Genomic DNA, 20,776 nt, shown 5'->3' with positions numbered 1-20,776 from the left:
GTAAACTACTTCAGATCAGTTCACATTATTTCTAAATATACACTAAATGCACAGCTCTGACTTCCAGATCTTTTTGCTTCTGTTCAATTACTGGTGAATTACCTTTACTACTGGCCCCAATTAGGAAGTCACATTCTTTGCTCATCCACTACTCATCTTAAAGAAACTTCAGAAATGCGCCTCTGTTACCTCCAAAGGAAATTTCATAATCTTAGACCTCTAAAGATGCATCTAAAAATGGTCCACTTTGCCAGAATATATATTAGGAAAAGATAAATACACATCAACTTACTTCATGCTAGACAGCAAATTACCAACTGAGGCAGCTGGGGAGTGTCGTGGAGGGATGTCATATTCTTCATTTCCTAAACAGCCATTGGAAGAAACCTAGATGAAGAATCATCAAATCAGAAATGTATCAAATAACTTGCAAGCATTTTTTATCACTGTGCTAACCAAGTCAGTTATGAAAATACTTAGCAGGATCAACTAACACTTATTGTTGCTTATGTGTCAGTTTTACCAGTTCCATGAGTTCCAGATATTTATTACATAATGCCACAAGCACATACTGTTAAATGCTATCCTTTGTTTTATACTGTAAATTGTAATACTCTGAAGTGAAATACATACGGTGCATGGAACAAAACATCCCTGTAATATACAACCTAAATAAAAGGATAAACTATATCCCACACTCTTATCAAGACTCTCCATGAAAGTTTTTAGTACTTATGTTTTTTTTGCTGGTGCTTGCAATCCATTCTTTGTTGGTGCTTGCAATCCATTCCATCAAGAAACAGCTTTATCTGCAAACAAGCTCATTTTTCAAGCACTATTGTTACACCCCCCTTTCAAGGCTAAATTTAGTCTCTGGAGTTAAGTGGGGTGGGCATTGTCAGCTGTAGACAGCAAAATGTTACTCCTGAAAGCGTAACTAGTAATCACCACATTAAACCCCTCCCAGAACTCTCCACAGCTCTGACCAGATCCTTCTGGACACCTATAAACCAAACAAAAGCAATGGTAAACTTCTTTACACATATATTTCCCATGCATGGAACAAATTCCTCTTAACATCCGAATCATTTCCAACATAAATCTCTTTAAATCCGAACTTAAACCTTTTCTCCTAAATGCCAACACCTGTCAGTGAAATGATCCCACTTAAATCCCACCTTACCACCTCTCACACTTTTAACACCCACCTATTGCAAGTGTCCTGTCGCATTTGCATCTTTTTCTTGATTTAAAAAAAAAATTCTAACTTTTGTACTGCATGTTACGTACATTACTGTGATGTTTATCTAAACTTCATTCTCACGCCTTTTGTAAATTTCTAATGTTCTCATGTAAAACGCATTATTGTAATGTTTGCATAAAACTTCATTTTAGGTGTTTTTCTTTTTTGTAACTTTGTAATAACTGTCTGGAGCTTTTCTCCTCAGGTCTTCACTGAAAACTGGTCACTGGCTCAGTTGGACTAACCCAGTTAAATGACAGATAGTAATCATATTCCTACTGTGGACAGGGTTAAGGGAATACATTTAGTTTCAGAAATCTTTGTTAAATGCTACATCTTCAAACTTATCAATCTTCTCAATCTCAACCATTATGTCAGCAGTGCCTCTAAGGTTGACAAAACTGTATTGTAGAAATGGTTACAGTAATAAGTAGACTCCTACTCACACCAATCTCAATATTGTACTTACTCTGCATATACTGACTGTTACTCTACCTGTGTGCGCACTTTTTTTTTTAAACTAGCTTTAGTCAGTTTTTAAATGTCTTTATTAAATTATCACATTTTAAACTGCAACATGGGCTGACATACTTTAAAAGAAAGCAAACCATAAGTTTCCATTACTGACATGTAGTACATCTCTCTTCTTTTAAGCAATGTTCACTTGCTCCAATATTACATAAACATTTAAAATCTGCCTTCCTTTAAATCTCAATCCTCTTCCTGAACATTACAGGAACTAAGGAGAGGTGGCACATGAGTGCTGGCATCAGTGAGGATAATATGCTTGTCTCCTGTTCTGTGTAGAGACCTCAAGGTGCATCTTACCTATTTTTCACCCAATTTAAAGCTGAAGAGAAAGGAGGGAAAACTGAATATGCAAATGCTTATTCTTAAGTCACAGGAGCAGTTTCAGGTGGGGTTCCTTTAACGAGTGAAGAATTTCAGGTGGCCAAACATGCAGGAACTCACAAAGAGGGAGCATTCCGGTCACAGCTCTACAAGGTGCTGATTGTAGCCAAGGATCCACATGATGAACTCTGAACTGATGGACGGAAGAAACACTGAAGGACAAGACAACACAGCTGTAGGAGATGCAGTCCAACTGCATCTGTTGATATGGCATTCTTTCATATGAGCTTTAGCATGGATGCACTGAAATCCAAAAAGAGTAAATATCAAGGTGTAAGAGAAGTGTGTAAATGCCTTTATCTCAGGACATCACTTGGTGTTTGAGGATGTCCGAATCTGTAATGTCCAACTACTGAGTTACTATGCTGTGGGATTGTGTGGTTTTGTGTGGTTTATTTGTTCTCAAGTCCATGGTGCTTTTTAAATCAAACTGCTGGAAATTAAGTCTTTGTAAGAAATGTCTGTCTTTTTGATCTTTAACATGTTGTTACCAATGATTATCTTTTAGCTTTTCCCAGAAGTAGGATTTTCCTGTTTGCTTCCCTTTAATGGTGCCCATTTATTAAAACAGCGCCTTTAATTTGGTGTACTTACAGTTGAAGTCTTTATCTGCAGCTGTGCTTAAGGTAATGTATTGGCAAGAGCTCTTGCATCTGAAGGTTAAAAACAACAAACAGTACTGTAATTTTAGGTAAAGTTTGCAGAAGCCATATTGCAAAAAGTTGTAGTGGTCACACTGTTACTACTGTTGCACTTCCTGCAGATTCCACTCCAAGCATATCTGAACAGTGAAGCTGTTAAAATTGGGTAATAAACAGAATACTAATGAAGGAATTATGTCCAACACCAATACCACCCCTTACAGGCGTTAGTCACCCATTCCACTACTCTCCATTATACCCTCCCTTACCTTGCTACACCACACACTTAAAGCCACACACTACAAAATAACTTGGTTATAACATCTCATAACACTTTCCTCCAAAATAACACCTAACATAAAATATACCATCTGTACAAATTTCCATCCTCCTCTTACTCATAACCCTTCTCCACCTTACTTATCACATACATATAATACACCTAACACTACATCTCCACATATCCCTTTCTCCACTCCATGCCTTGACTTACAATATTTCCATTGCTCATGACCTCTAATATATCCAACACAACTTTTTTCATAAAGATACCTTCCAATGCTACCCATCCCACATCGGGTCCATAAGATTACTAAGTTAACACCCAAATCAACATATGGTTCCCTTGCAAAAAGCCTGAACTAATATTAGGTGGCAACATCCACCCTAATTCGGCCCCGATCCACCACAGCAAACATCACAAATACTGACCACCACACATCTACCCCAAATCACTACCCTAAGACCCGATACCCCCAGTATTCTTATCAACATGAATGTAAGAAGCCTATTATATAAAATCCGCAAACTCCACACATCCGTCTCCCTATAATCACCCAAAATAGCTATCTTAACTGAAACCTGGCTAAAGCCCCACATTAAAGACAATGAAATCCTCCCTCCTGGCTATAATATCCACAGACTAGACAGAATAAAGAAATGTGGTGGAGGTGTAGCGATTCTATATAAAAGACACAATAAAACTCCAAAGAATCCAATCTGACCCTCAGCCCTAAAAAACAGTAAAATACTTAACTGTCGACTTGAAATCGACCCAAACAAACACAACCATAACCTCAGTGTACATCTTTCCCAGTAACAACCTTTCCACAATCGAAGATCTACTCTCCTGGGCATCATCTTCATTTAATCAGGAGATCATAATTATGGGAGATTTCAATACAGATTGGTATACTTGCTCCTCAGACAGTCCCTCTAATGTCATAAATCTCTACTGATATAGCCAAATTATAAACTCACTTACCAGGGTGGATAAGAACAAGGGCAGACAGTCGGTTCTCGACTGGATCTTAACCAATAAACCTTCATTAGTTTATCACTCAGGTTGCCTCCAAGACAGCCTAAGTGACCACTTACCCACCTTTCTACTTAGACACAGAACCAACCTCTACCAAAATCAACATTATATAGGCAGATTAGAAGCAATAAACACTTCGGCAACCACCTTTTAATCTCTACTGCAGCAATGTGACTGGTCTCCATTATCACACCTCCATCTTGACTCTGCTGTAGAATATTTTAATACCAAATTCCTGGAGATTCTAAGCACTTTAGCTCCTATTAGAAAAGTTAGTTCATAGGTTGGTAATAGGCTATCAGCCCTAGGGCCTATACAAGCCTAGCCATAACACTTACCTGGCTATTTCTTCCCACACTATTTACTTCCCTGGACCCCTGTCTAGCAGAGCGGCTGACGTGATCCCCGGGGTGAATTTTCTTTTCTTTCTCCCATCCAGTCGCCAAGGTTCCTTTTGAAAAGGGCCAAAGTGGCGCTCTGCTTGACATGTATGGGCAGTCTATTCCAGAGTCTGGGGAGTCTCTGGGTCAGGAACCTATCCCTCCATCATGTTTTGTTTATTGCGATGACAAGGTTTAGATCCCTGAAGCATGTGGCTCTAAGGGAATGGGATTTCTTTAAGTGTAGCACGTCCAACAGCTCTAGGTCTGACATGGCCTTGTATGTTAAGCAGAGATCGTCTCTGAGTAGACGATATGCGACAGAGTGCAGCTGGAGTTTTTCTTAAGGCGGTCAGCATAGGGCATCTGCTTTAGGCCTGTGATTCCTTTAGTAAGGTATTTCTGCAGCCTTTCCAGTTGTTGCAGATGTCTTGAGAGGTACATACCAAATGGGGCGCTGTACTGTATAATGGGTCTATGAGGGATGAGTACAGTGGGATAATGACCTCCTTTTTTCTGGATGAAAAGCCCTTAGTGATGAGGTGTGCCACATAGAAGGATTTCCTGACTGTTGTGGCAATGTGGTTATAGAAGGTGTCTGTCCACCTGTGTCACTAAGTCTCATCACACTTTCGGTGTTTAGTGTACTGCCACCTATGTGGTAATTCATGGGTACATGTTTTTTCCCCAAAGGGGATAACTATACATTTCTTGGCACTGAGCGCCCATGGCTCTTGTGTAAAATCCAACTATACTCTATGGCAGTCTAATGAAATTAAACAATTACTCAAGGACAGGGACAAAGCATGGTCTTATTATCACAGTAACAAAAAAAAAATAAAGCTCTTCTGAAACTTACCATCATTTAAGAAAAATCCAAATCCCAGATCAAAAATTATAAACCTTCTATACTCAAATACAACAATCATGCCACAATAATCTTCAAAAATTCTGGGGCAAACTTAGTCAATCCTTAACTCAATCCCCCACTACCTCCAACACCAAAGATAGTTTAGCCACACAATTCAACTCTTTATTTATAAACTCCATCCTATCTCTGTTAAATAAACGCACCCCACCGGCTATTCCACCCCCGTCCTCAAAAACTGACAGTCCCTTCTCCCTTAAGCCCATCCAATCTTCCACCATAAGGAAACTACTAACTAAACAAACCCACAACCCTCGGAATTGATCAACTGCCCAACAAATATTTGAAGACAGCAGCTGACACCATCGCCTATCCTCTCTCTCTATTGATCAACAGATCAGAGAACAGTATGTTCCTAAACTCTGAGAAACTTCCCACATCATTCCGCTATACAAAGGAGTGTGTCAACAGAATTTTCCAACTACAGACTAACAGCCATCCTCTCACCATTGTCTAAAATCCTTGAAAAATGCATCCAGTCCCAGTTTATGGACTACCTTACCTGTAATAATCTGCTAAATAACTTCCAGCACGGCTTTAGGTCTAAGCACAGTACTACTACTGCCATGTTGAGTTTCACTAACACTATTAACCATCTCAAAAATGATGGGCAACAAGCTGCCTCCATCTTCTTATATATGTCCAAGGCATTTGACACGGAATCTCATCAAAAGCTCCTCAGTGAGCTAGCATCATTAAATTTATCACACTCGGCTCTCTCTTGGCTTCAGAACCATCTCACAGACCGTCAACAAGCTGTGAAATGGCAAAATTACCTATCTTCACACTTACCCATTTGAGTTGGTGTTCCACAAGGATCTTAGGCCCACTTCTCTTTACAGTCTTCACCAATAAACTACATACAGCAGCCAACCTAGCAACTACAATCTAATATGCAGACTATTCAGTTCTAATCTGTGCTGTCCTCTCCCTGTCACAAGTTCAAGAAATAACCCAAAAATCTTTCTCAGACAAAGAATCTTACCTCTCCAAACAGCAATTAGTTCTAAATCCAAATAAAACTAAATTAATTCTCTTCTCCAACAAAAACCCATTAACCAAACACCCTTTGTTATTTACTCAGCCAACACCACCAAAATAGAACCTGTTCCTCAAACATAACTACTAGGGGTCATAGACAGCAACTTGAGATTTGACAAACATGTTGCACTAGTCATCAAAAAGATCCATATCAAACTTGGGTCACTGTATAGGGCCAAGCAATTCGTAACCAACTCCACCAAGCAAGCCATTGCCAGAACCCATCTTCTCTCCACCTTGTTATATGTTTCTCCAGTCTTTACTAACCTCAAAAAAACAGACCTAGCCAGACTGGAGGCATGCTATAAAAAACTGCCAAATTCATCACAAATTCCTCAGATAGATCTCAAAACTGCACTGCACTTTGTCAACTAAATTGGCTAAAACTACCCAACTTCCTCACTATTTAACAAATTACCACTGCATATACCATCACTATTAAACCTGAAAACTGCCCAGCACTTCACAATCTCATCCAACCCTGCTCAAACCATAGATCCCCAAGATCCACCGACAAATCCCTATTAAAAGGTCACTAAATCTAATAATAGCTACAGTGACTACCTATATTCCAACCAAATCTCCAAAGCCTGGAACTCAATCCCCCAGAATATCCTTAGCACCACCAACTCAGACAAGTTCAAACATCTTCTCAGGACCTACCTAACCAACAACTGGCACTGCTCATGTACTTCTCCTGGTTAAAACTATGCACATAATTCCACCATCGACCTTTTTTTCAAAACCTCTTTTTCACCTCCCCTACTCCCTCCATTCAATCCATTTCCACCTAACTCCTCCTATAATACCTAACCCCCTTCCTTTGCCACCTCCTACCCAACTCCTCCTATAATACCTAACCCCCTTCCTTTTCCACCTCCTACCTAACTCCTCCTATAATACCTAACCCCCTTTCTTTTCCACCTCCTACCTAACTCCTCCTATAATACCTAACCCCCTTCCTTTTCCACCTCCTACCTAACTCCTCCTATAATACCTAACCCCCTTCCTTTCCCACCTCCTACCTAACTCCTCCTATAGTACCTAACCCCCTTCCTTTTCCACCTCCTACCTAACTCCTCCTATAATACCTAACCCCATTCCTTTTCCACCTCCTACCTAGTCTCCCTGTACTACTTTCTCCTCAATCTCTTCCTCCTCTCACATCTCCATCAACTTTTTTTTTCTACTCACAGCTATTTCCTCATACCATGTAAGCTACACCTGTAATATGTAACATACTGCACAAGTAGTGATAGCATGAATTCTGTTATTAATAAATATTTTTGATGTATAATTATATGCTCTGGAATAGACTTCCCATACATGTCAAGCAGACCACCTCACTGGCCTTATTCAAGAGAAATCTTGATGAGTGGATGGGAAATAAAGTTCACCCCAGGGATCACTCCAGTGGCTCTACTTGATAGAGGCAGTGGGAACTAAAGTCGGGCAGCACAATGCCAGGGCACTTTGTAACGGCTCCAGGGACATTAGCCTAGCACATACCTATGAAACTATGTATCCAAACCAACACATTTGTATGTATCTTTGAAAAAAACTCTAGAACTATATATTGTATTCAAGTCTGCTATTATGTTTTTTTAATTTTCTTTCTTGTACTGACTACTACTGCTTTATATAATTTGTCTTGTATTGCACTGTTTTTGTGGTGATTTTATCTCTGGGCCTCTGCTGATAATGGGCAGATAGTCCAGTCAGACTAAATAATAAATAAAAATAAAATAAATGTATGGTTCACACAAATTCCATTTATTTCTATGAAGTCTATTCCTTCCCTTTTCTAAAGATCACAAGTCCAGTTCTTTTATCTCCTTCATAGTATCAAAGCATCTGCTGTAGTTGGTTCAGATACCGACTTCCATTTTCTAGTTATTACTTCTTTTGGCAGCCAACAGCATTAAACAGAGTAAGACTTTACTATGTTTAGGCAATTCAAATCCTGTATTTCAGATCAAAACAATCATTACCTTAGTTACTGCCATCTAGTCCCCTAACATTTCTGTCATGGCATTCTGTAGTGAATTTTTAAAATCTTCCAACTCATTACACGCCCAAAAACAATATCCCATTTACCTCTCTTTGCCCCATCACATCTCCCGCATTTGTTATCTACCTGAGGAAACACCTCAAGTCTTCTTGGGGTATAAAAACACCTATTGCAAAGTCTTGTATGTAAAAATTCTAAATCATCTAGACTTTGCTGCATACTCGTGAGCTCAGAGAGTTCTTCCCATTGTTTCTTTGTATATTGTCTTTGTATTCTTGTGCTAATCCTTACTACAAGAATCAATTAGAGGAGATGAGAAATCATGCAATATTTTACACACACACAAAGTACAGGAACAATACTAGGCAAGAGATCATGAGGACCACAAGATGCCTACACACTTAAGCAGACACGCAAGTTTACTTTATCCCTTTTTTAACAGCATCTTCTCTTCTGCACAACAAAAAAAATCTACCAGAGCTAGTCATTCACTTTGCACTCCCCTACTGAATTCTCATTGGCTATAGTCTGCTATCAATCTCTGACTTGCAGTCCAAACTCCTGATTAGCCTCATCTCACTATATTATTGTTCCTTTCTGAGTTATTTGCTCACAATACACTGATTTCAATGGTAATTTCCTCCAGTAAATGTTAGCCTCCTCTTTCTTATTTTTATACCCCCACTTGAAGACTTTCCTTTGGTAAACCCTATCCATTCCTGTGCTTAGCTCTTAGAATACTTTGTTACTTTATAAACATAATAAACTGTATAGTTGTTGCATAAGGACTTGCACCCAAAATCCTAGTCTATCTTGAAAACTCACCACTCACCATTTTGTTGTCATTCTTTTCCACTTTGATTACCCTCTGCTTGAGTTATGCATATGAACCTTAACTGCATTGCTTTAAAGCACTCCTTCAAATCAGGTAGTCCTAAACTATCTTGTTTCATGAGGGGGAATCAACTTATTTCACACAACTCTTGGCTTTTCCTCCCAAATAAATTCCTTTATCTACTTACTGTCACCTACAACTTCCCCTGTGATAGATAAAACTGTACCTAACATGTATATAAGAGTAACAGGACCAACACCATTTTCATTTTTACTTTACCTAAGCGGCAGAGTCCTCCAAAGCAGACACCCAAGCAACCGCTACCCCAAAACAAAACACGTGCAACACATAGCTCACAAAGCCAGTGTGCCAAACAGTCACAGCCCTTAAGGCTAAACAGCACACCTGATACACTTGTAATAGGTGACTCTATCGTCAGGCACACTGACGTCCCGCTCACCAGGCTGAACAAGGAGAAGGTCACGGTGAGCTGCCTGTCGGGTGCTAGGATCCGCCACATAACACAAGCACTCAGGTCACTCCAAGGCAAGTACAAATATGACTCAGTCATTGTCCATGCTGGTGTGAATGACCTGAGACATACCTCCCTGGACTACATGAAGAGACATAGAGGAGCTCTCTGAGCATGTAGCCCAGGCCGGTATGACCCTGACCTTGAGTAGCATCTTACCCTCACCAAGAATAATGCCTCAATATGAAGACAAGATGATCAATTTCAACAACTGGCTTAAGTATTGGTGTCATTCAAAGGGGATGCAATGCCTGTCAGCCTGGGATGACATGCTCGACAAGCCACGATGCTTCGCTAGGGACGGCGTGCACCTGTCACCCCTGGGCTTTCGGATATTGGCAAAGGCTCTTGCTACCCCTATAGTGCCTTTTTTAGGCAAGGCTCAAAAGACAAACCCACCTCCATAGGTATCACAAGGGATAAGAAACTAAGAGTAATGCTACTCAACGCCAGAAGTCTAAACCTCAAGATGCATGCACTCGAAACTCTCCTTAGCATGGAGAACATCGATATCTGTGCAGTAACAGAAACCTGGTTCAAGGCTCCCAAGAGCACCCCAGCACTACCAGGTTATACCTCATACCATGCTTTTTGGCCCCAAAACTTGGTCCGAACCACAAAATGAGGGGGGAGTATCAATATTCGTCAAAGATACCCACACCTCCAGGTTGGTGGCACAGCACGAAGCATCAGAGACTATCCATGTGCAACTAACAGTGGGTAAAAACTGCCTTCCAGTTTATAGCCTGCTACAGACCACCCTCCCAAACCCAGGAACCCCACTCGGCCTTCCTGAGAACACTGGAAAATATGAAGGTCTCTCCAAACACCATTATATTGGGCGACTTCAACTACCCAAACATAGACTGGGAGCATTACTCTAGCTCCAACACCCTAGTCCAAAGGTTCCTAGAATTTATAAACTCAAATGCTATTGAACAACTTGTTACCACTGCCACAAGAGGGGAAAACATACTGGACCTGATCATCACCAACATGGGGACTCTATGCTCCAGACCAGAAGTGTATCCCTCACTGGTAAGATCAGACCATAAACTAATCTCACTGGATATTCACATCCCGACCCCACCCCCTGCCCAGAAAACCACAGTGAAAAACTTCTCTAAAGCAAATTTCACACTCCTCAAAACCGAGGTGGAATCCTTCAAAGCCCCCGAGCCTGTGGAAAATACGGCCCAGACCGCAGAATCCTTTATAAACGCATTCTATGAACACCTTCAGGAATGCATGGATCATGCAATCCCAAATAAAACCAAGACTCAATCCTCCAAAGGCAGACATCCTGTCTGGTGGACCCCAGCCATAAACAAATTATACAATAGAAGGAGGAAGCTACTACATGATAGAGCAAAATCCCAAAAAGGGAAGGCATCTCTGATCAGTATTAGCAAAAAACTACGGGCACTCATAAAATCGTCTAATGCCAGCTTCGAGAGAAAAAACTGCACAGGACACTAAGGATAATCACAAGGCTTTCTTTAGTTATGTTAGGAACCTGGGTGGGAATTCCCAGATATGCTCAGAATTAGTCCAAAATGACAAAAATACACCAAACCCACAGACATTGCCAACATCCTAGCTGACAGGTTCAGCGCAAACTCCCCCCCCCCCTCCCCACCAAAAAGGCAAATATCTATCCCAGCAGATTGCTGCCCCCCTGACATCTCAGATGCTCAGGTAAGAGCCGCCCTCTCCAAAGCAAAAAAACACAGCATCAATGGGACCAGACGGTGTCCCGGGCTGTGTCCTACATGAACTCCAAGAAGAGCTAAACCCAAACATAAAACTACTGTTCAATCTCTGCCTTACTACAAGATATGTACCCAAAGAGTGGCATACAGCAACAGTGGTCCCTGTCCATAAAGGTGGTGCCTCAACGGATCCTGGAAACTATCGCCCCATAAGCCTGACTAGGTTGGTCTGCAAAGCTATGGAAAGGATCATCATGGACCTCATAAATAAAGATATTGGGGACCTACAGACACTGGATCCTACCCAGTTCGGCTTTGTTAAGGGCAGATCCTGCCTCTTAAACCTGGTCGATTTCTTTGCAACAGTCACAAAGACCACTGACGAGGGGAAGGTGGTCCACATAGCCTACCTGGACCTCGCAAAAGCCTTCAATACAATACCCCACTCGGGCATTATAGATAAGCTCACCAGCTTAAATATAAACCCCTATGTCACTAGATGGGTTGCAAACTGTCTCAAGGACAGAACCCACATGGTTAGAATTGCTGGAGCCATGTCAGACTCCAAACCAGTTACAAGTGGCATCCCACAAGGCTCAGTCCTGGGACCTCTCTTGTTCGGTATATATTTCTCGGCGGTACAGGCCAACATGGAAGGACTGTGGCTGACCAAGTTCGCAGATGACTGCAAACTGGGCGCCATAATCGACTCTCCAGCCGACTCAAGCATCCTCCAAAAGGGCCTCATAGAAACAGACAACTGGTGTCAGAGCCATGGCCTCAAGCTAATGCCAAAAAGTGTACAGTCATCCCCTCTGGCAAACACAATGTGCCCACAAATTACCACATAGGTGGTAATCCATTAAGTACAGAAGAGGTAATTAGGGACCTGGGGACCCAAGTTGATAGCAATCTCTCATTTGACAACCACGTGGCCAAAGTGGTTAGAAAAACATTTTATATAGCCCACCTAATCATGAAGGGATTCACATCTAGATCAGGGGAGGTCATCGTGCCTCTTTACTCATCCCTCATCAGGCCCATAATTGAGTACAATGCCCCTTTTGCGATGTACCTTACCCGACACCTGCAGCAACTGGAAAGACCCCAAAAGTACCTAACCAAGAGGATCAAAGGGCTCAAACAGATGCCATATGCTGCCCGGTTAAAGAAACTCCAGCTCTACTCAGTGGCATACCAACTGCTCAGAGGCGATGTGTACCTGATGTATTAAAGCCATGTCCAACCCGGAATTAATGGACATGCTGCACCTCAGAAAATCCAAATCCCATTGAGCTACGCGCTCGAGAGACTTGAACCTCAGCACCGAAATAAATAGGACATGCTGGAAGGACAGATTCATAACCCAGAGGCTCCCTTCACTCTGGAATAAAATCCCAGTCCAGGATAGGCAGAGTCCATCACTGACTCTCTTCAAGAGGAATCTTGATGAGTGGATGGGAGATCGTAGGTTTACCCCGGGTATCACTTCTGTGTTACTGTTAGACAGAGGCACAGTATACTAACCTCAAAAAAGGGCATAGCAAAATTAATTTAAAATGGGTGGCGAAAGCCAAACACACTCTGGCTAGGCTTATAAATGCCCTAGGGCAGATAGCCTAGTATGAACCTATGAACCATATATAAACATAACCAATAGCATTCAGTTTCTGTGTAATATCTTCCCACATATCCTTTACTGACATAACAAAACGTTTTTAATCCATTGGAGAACCAAATGATATATAGGTACATGGTGTACCGTTATAGCCTTTTTATCTTATTTTATCTTGAAAATATTTGAAGCTGTCCCAAAATGTTCTTTTCTGTTTTTATTAAATACAAGATAATACAATTTGCAAATAAAGCTGTTTTCTTGATAACTACATCAGTTTCATCCTTACATTTGTGAATCCCCTATTTTGCCAATGACACTAAATACAGAGCAAATAGAGGGGAAAGAGGACTCCTTGTCTGGCTCCTTTGTTCAAACACAGTTTCTCAGAAAGGAACCATTCTACCCTAATTCTTGCACCTGACTCAATGTTATCCTCATTATTAATCCATATGTTCTTATCAGAAACTGTTACCTTTGTTCTACTCAAAATCCAAGCAGACTCTACTGAATGCTTTCTCTGCAACAAGACGCATTGATAATCATTTGTTACTCTGCTTCCCTCTGGATCACTACTTTCCCAATAATGTTGTCAAATGTTTGCCTCCCCTACATAAAACCACAGCTCTATCAAGTTTGGTAAAATCTTCCCCATTCTCATAGCAAGTATACAAATAAACAATTCAAAATCATGGTTTGAAAATAAAATGAGTCTATATGAAGCTGGATCTGAAGGGTAGTACTGCCACCACAACTTTCTTCCAGTATGTCTGGTAACCTCCCTCCACACACTTTATGAAATGCTATTAAATAAAACTTGCCAGAGCTTTAATAAATATCTTCCCTTCTAACTTCTCAATTTGTACAGTAATACCATCTGTTACTGGATCTTGCCTATTATTTGATTATGCATCTCCATTTTTATTTCATCCATTCTTATCTTGGTTATTGTCGAGTCTCATCTCTACAATTTTTGCACAAGTCTTCCATAAATATATTTTATATATTACACAAAACCAAGAACACAGCATCCATGGGACCTGACAACATCCCAGGCTGAGTTCTACACAAACTGCAGAATTAACTGGCACCACACCTAAGCACCATGTTCATTCATAGCCTCATATCAGGCTTTGTGCCCACTGAATGGCACACAGCAACGGTTATCCCACTCCACAAAGAGGGAGCCACCACTGACCTCGGGAACTACCGCCCCATTAGTCTAACGATCCTGGTCTGCAAGCCATGGGATGTATCATCATGGATCTTGTACACAAAGATATTGGTAATCTCCAAACTCTGGATCCCACCCCAGTTCGGGTTTGTAAAAGGCAGATCATGTCTCCTAAACCAAGCAATCACCAAAGCCACAGATGAGGTATGGTGGTTCACACAGCCTATCTAGATCTCACCAAGGTTTTTGACACTATCCCCCACTCTAGAATTATAGATAAACTCACTAAACTAGGTATAAATCCTTATGTCACAAGATGGGTTGCCAGATGGCTCACAGACCGAACCCACACTGTGAAAGTAGCAGACTCCAAATCCAACATCAGACCAGTGACAAGTGGAGTACCACAGGATTCAGTACTGGGTCCTCTCCTGTTTGGTATCTACTTTTCTGAAGTACAGGCTAACACAGAAGGTCTTTGGCTAATGAAGTTTGCAGATGACTGCAAACTAGGAGCCATAATCGAAACTCCTAACGATATGGACATCCTACAAAAGAGCGTCACGGAGACAGATGCCTGGTGTCAAAGCCATGGCCTCAAGCTCAATTCCAAAAAGTGCACTGTCATCCCCTTTGGTAAAATCTCTGTACCCATGAGCTGCCACATAGGTGGTAGTCTACTTAATGTGATAAGAGACCTTGGGACACAGGTGGACAGTAGTCTCTCCTTTGATAATCATTGTCACAGTAGTCAGGAAATCCTTCTAAGTGGCACACCTCATCACAAAAGTTTTCTCATCCAGGAAAAAAAAAAAGAGGTCATTGTTCCTCTCTACTCTTCACTCATTAGACTCATTATAGAGTATAACGACCCTTTTGGTATGTACCTCACAAAACAACTACAACTGGAAATGCCGCAGAAATACCTCACAAAGAGGATTACCAACCTCAAACAGATGCCCTACGCAGACCATCTCAAAAAACACCAGCTTTGCTCCATCACATATCGCCTACTCAGAGGCTATCTCTGCCTAACATTCAAACCCAGAGCTGTTGGACATGCTCTACTTAAAGAAATCCCAATCCCTCCGAGCTACACACTCTAGGGACGTAAACCTTGTCACTACAATAAACAGAACATGCTGGAGGGCTAGATTCCTGTCCCAGAGACTTCCCATACTCTGGAAATAACTACCTATCAAACAAAGCTCCTCATTAGCACTCAAGAAAAATCTTGATGATTGGATGGGAAATAGGAAATTCACCCTGGGGATCATCTCTGTGGCTCTGCTCGACAGGGGTACAGGAAAATAATTTTCTGGGGTGGCGAAAGCCAGGGTACCTTTTTGGCTAGGCTTATATAGGCCCTAGGGCCAATAGCCTAGTACCTACCTATGAACCTATTAATTTATGCCTTTTATAGATTTGCCCATTCCTCTGCTTTATACAAATTTCCATACAATTTGCAAAACATCTCTAATACTGTTGTAGTGTCTCTGGTCACTATTCGTGTTATAAACACTTTGTCTGGCTATAACTTTTTCTTTTCTGTGGAGTTCTTCTCAAAACATAGCTGTTTAACAGCAGCTTTCCATAACCCATGCATATTAGCAAAATATTTCCTTATTTTACCTTTAGTACCCTGCAGTTGTTCCTCTTCTTGTTCTGCAAGATTTACCTTCTTTTGCAATACTTGGTCAAACCCCAAAATAATTCCTATTACTTCCTTATCTCTCTCTCCGTCTCTCATTTCTACCATGTTTTTAAACCCAATTTTTCATTTTATTCCACCCACTAGTCATCCCTTCTGATGGAATTTCTATCTTCCCTAATAATTCACAAATCACATCTACTACACATTCTTTACATTTCTTTATTTTTACAGATAAGAAAGCAACACTAAGATGTACATCATTAACCTGAATTGTTACCTTCGTTTTTATTGGTGCATTATCAGATATAGTTACTGGATGGGTCTTAAACTAAATATACATTGTCCTCTGAAATGTAATTTCTATCCAGTCAAGCCCAGTTACTGTATTTTGGGGAAATACCCGAGTTTCTGCTACTGAAGTCACATCTTTCATACCAAACATTCACACATACTGCTTCAGAAATCTATCCTCTTTTGTTAGTTTTTCTTTCCAGGTTTCCTTGTTGTATTCTCATTATTTGAAATCAAGTTTCAGTTCCTAGAGTCAGTAACTCTTAGGTTTACATCACACATTTAAGTGGTCATCAGTTATGCTATAAATCCCTTTAGTTTTTTATACAGTAGAACCTCCATAGTTGACCACCTCCTTAAGTTGATCTAATTTTTATAGACCAGACATGCACCACATGTACTCAATAGAAGACCGATCTCTCTATATTGACCACCTCTGTAAGTTGCATCTTCATCACTTGGACTGTGACACAATATTAATTTACCCTCTACAACTTGATCAGTTGAGTCCACTCTACAACAAGGGGTAGAAGGTGTGGGCTTTGCCCCTTAGTTGCATTATTTTTTCTTTAGTACACGTTTTTTTTTTCATGTTTTATTATTACCAGGTGTTGGATTAGGCCTAATGTCCTATTGTTTATCATGTGTTGCTGAAGGACTCACCTGAACTGTGCAGTTAAATGAGACATGTTGGACCAAAGGAAAGAACTCAGAGCTGACATTGAAGGAAATGGTTGATCATTGACATTTTCTGGAAAGCAGGAGCCAAAGAAAGACGGCGGAAAATTTTGGTGTTAGTAAGACCACAGTTAGCAACATCCAAAAACGTAAACATGAGTAGTTGGAGAGATATGGTAAGGAAATTGGGAGATGTACAGTGAAAAAGGAGGAAAACTTCCCTCGATAAAGTCAATGAAGCAACATTAAACTGGTTCAAACACGAGGGCAGTTAATGCCCAAATATCTGGGCCGATGATCCAGAAAGTTACTAAAAAATTCGCACAGGAATTCGGGGTGGCAGATTTCCAAGCATCAAGCGGTTGGCTCGAGAAGTTTAAACTGTGACATGAGATCTCCCAGAAAGTCTTGTGTGGTGAATCCAATGAAGCTCCAGTAGAAGTTGTGGAAGAGTTCATCAAAAAGTTACCGGACTTTGCCAGAGGCTTTAAAGAAGACATCTTTAATGCTAACAAGTGCAGACTCTTTTTCAAGGTGATGCCTGACAGGAGCCTCGTAATCAAGGGTGACAAATGTAAGAGCGGAAAACTTTCCAAAGAACATTTCACAGTTCTGCTTTGAGCTGGCTCAACCAATCAGCAAAGCCACGTGCATTCAAGAACCTGAAGCCCAAAGACCTCCCCATCACTTGCCGTCACTTGGAGATCAAACAAATGTGCACAGATGACTGGTGCCCTAATTTGAGGAGTGGGTAAGAGGTACTGAGCGAGAAATGAAGAAGAAGAAACAGTCTATTCTACTGAGAGTAAACAACTGCCCTGGCCACCCACAAATGAATCACCTCACAAATGTAACACTGAAATTTCTGCCTCCAAACATGACCTCAAAAATCCAATCTCTTGACCAAGGTACAATCAAAACATTTAAAATGCATTACTAAACCCAGTTCCTGCAGCAGGTCATTACTGAAACACAAACCTGTGGTCCGCCTGTGAAAGCAACTTCATCCCCTGCATCAGTTAATCTGGGTGCTGTCCTCTGGATCAGTTCTGCTTAGAATAAAGTTCAGCCAGAAATGAAACAGAAGTGTTTCAAGAAAGATGGATTTGTCACAACCCAAAAGCACGATGTTTTGGCCCCATCAGACAGTTCATGGCAGAATTCGGATTAGATTTTGAATGTTCTGTTGTAATGGATGGTGAGGTGGCAACCTGTAATGAACCTGACCTAGAAGCAATTTTTCAAGCGATATTGACCGAAGTATAGACCAGGGTAAAAGTGCATGAGAAATTGGAGAGACTCCAAAAGAAGATGCCAGGCATCTGATAATGCAGTTGAAATCATTTGCTGTGGAAAAATGCCCAGGTGTGCTGAGTGGTATAGCCAGCGTTGAGAGTGCTTTCTCCACTTACCTTTGTAATAAGAATAAAAAACAGACCAAGACTGACTTTTTTCAGAAAGAATTAAGCCATGAGAAAACAGTAAATGCACTGATTTTGTATGATACTGTATGCATGATTTTACTGTTTTGGTTATGTATGATTTCGTTGGACATTCTCTAATAAAAGCGGCACAAGAAAGTAAAGTACATGTGCGTATCAGTACAGCAGGCCTAGATCAGATGTGCCCAACCCATGGCCAGCCCTCGGAGTTCTTCCATGTGGCCCGCGACCTTTACCTGCAAGTTCAGTGTATGCATGTGCCTAAACACGTTTTTCCGTTTGCTTGTCATGTCCATGACCTGTAAGCATAATGTCGGTGTGCACATGCACTAAACCACCCTTCCCGTTTTTTTTTTTTTTGCGTGTGTTCCTGCCGCTGTTATTTCATGCCGAAGAAACAGAGTGTGTATGTGTGTGTGTGTCTTAGTGTTGAAGAGGGTTGTACGGGGTACAGATTTGCCATTGTTGGCTTTCAAAGGGACAGCACCTAACTGCAGTAATAGGTAAGTGTGGAGTGAGTGCATGCATGAAAGCAAAATGTTTTGTGTGCGTGAAAGGTGTGTGTGCATGAAAGTAGGTGTGTGTGTGTGTGTGTGTGTAACAGTTACTCTAGTGTAGGAGAAGATGGAGTTTTTCTTTAACGTGTTTCTTTTTGGCCCTCAGGCAATGCCATCTTACCATGATCCTACGAATGGCTATACTGTTTCACTGCAATTACAAACATTAGTAAAACTGGCTCACAATAATGCGAAGAAATAGTTATTCTGAGATGCACTATAAAATGCACGCTGAATTTATGTACAGTTGCAGCAAAATTCTAAATAAAATGAAAAGACTTCCTTATTTTGCAATAGTTTGTATGTGCCGAGTCCTATGTTGTATAGGGGCTCCTGGTCTCACATGACTCAGTCTTCTCTTTCTGTATTTTCTGCAGTTGTATAATTACAAGCTTGATGTTAAAACACTAGAAAGGTTCAGTGATTTAAATGTAATTTGAAAACAGTATTACGGTGGCTTGGTAGTGAAACCAGTCTAATTACACTGCTATATGAAAATACCAACTTGGTGGCTCACTCATGCATGCTTGTAGTATTACTATAAGAATTTTAACAACTTGCTGAATGCATACTACTAATGCTAGTTAATAAAAGCACACTAAACTTGAACAGCTAAATACTGCATTAAATGAGTGGATTTTTTTTTCTGTTTGGGATGTGTAAAGCATAGTTTTATCATGGGTATTCGTAATTAAACAAGTCACTAGGATGCTTAAAATCATTCTTTGTTCCATTACTTTTTTAGGCACTACAGAAAATTAGAAGTTATGTACTCACCATAACGTTCCATCTGAGTAGGTAGTTCATTTGTCTGCAACCTGTGGGTTACGGATCCGATATCGGATCCGAGCCAGCAACTTGTTTCAAGCTAATGGATCCGAGCTCCTAGCTCCTCCCTTCACCCATAATCCCCTGCTAACCCTCCATGACCTCAGATCGAGTTTGCCCCTCAATATATATCCAACAAAGGATATCTAACAACTAGTAGATCCGAAGAAGGTCAGGGGGAAGGAGGGGGAGATGGTTGCAGACAAATGAACTACCTACTCAGATGGAACATGTGAGTACATAACTTCTAAATCTGAAGTAGGATGTTCATTTGTCAGCAACCTGTGGGACAGAGTCCCCAGCTACCTGCACCTTGGGTGGCCATCATGGAAGGATATTACGAAGCACCGCAGAGCCAAAGGATGCTCTCCCTCTAGAAAGCACGTCTAGCTTGTAGTGGTTAATAAAGGTATGAGATGAAGCCCAAGTGGCTGCAGAACAAATATCATCCAATGGAACTCTGGACTTGAAGGCCGCATTGGTAGAAATGGAGCAGGTGGAATGAGCACGAACTCCTTCTGGTGCGGGTCTACCCGAGGCTTGATACGCCAGTAGGATACATTGGGAAATCCAGCGAGATAAATATACTTTAGAGACAGCTTTCCCCAAGTTAAATTTGGCAAAGGAAACTAACAGCTGGTCGGATTGTCTATGGCCAGCTGTCCTATGAGTATAAAAGCGAAGCTGCCTATGAACATCTAATGAGTGCAGCTTGTACTCTCCCTTATTCTGGTATTTAGGGAATAAAACCGGCAAATTTATGGATTGATTTATGTTAGTTTCTGATGCTATCTTGGGAAGAAAGGAGGGATTGATCCTGAGGTACACTCTATCTGGGTGAAAGATCAGGTAAGGAGGCTTCACAGAGAGAGTTTGAAGCTCCGACACTCTTTTCGCTGAAGTGATGGCTACAAGGAATGCTGTTTTCCATGACAAGAATTTGAGATCTACTGAAGCAGCGGGTTTAAAGGGTGGAGCAGTCAA

At 41.0% G+C, this 20,776-nt stretch overlaps 1 protein-coding gene and 1 pseudogene across 1 annotated transcript in view; one reads left to right on the top strand and one right to left on the bottom strand.

Annotated features, from left to right (window-relative positions):
• Positions 1 to 20,776, bottom strand: part of CBLB (Cbl proto-oncogene B) — a 1,559,167-nt gene that overhangs the window by 290,906 nt on the left and 1,247,485 nt on the right. Inside the window, exon 12 of the mRNA XM_044071985.1 lies at positions 293 to 387. Within this exon, the coding sequence (XP_043927920.1) occupies positions 293 to 387 (95 nt within the window). The remainder of the gene's footprint in view (positions 1 to 292; positions 388 to 20,776) is intronic.
• LOC122801999 lies at positions 1,658 to 2,287 on the top strand (annotated as a pseudogene).

Source organism: Protopterus annectens, chromosome 5.part0, assembly GCF_019279795.1.
Source record: "Protopterus annectens isolate FY-2018-M chromosome 5.part0, PAN1.0, whole genome shotgun sequence".
NCBI lineage: Eukaryota > Metazoa > Chordata > Ceratodontiformes > Protopteridae > Protopterus > Protopterus annectens.
The sequence above is the reverse complement of the archived record's forward strand: the minus strand, read 5'-3'. Positions and strand labels throughout refer to the sequence as shown.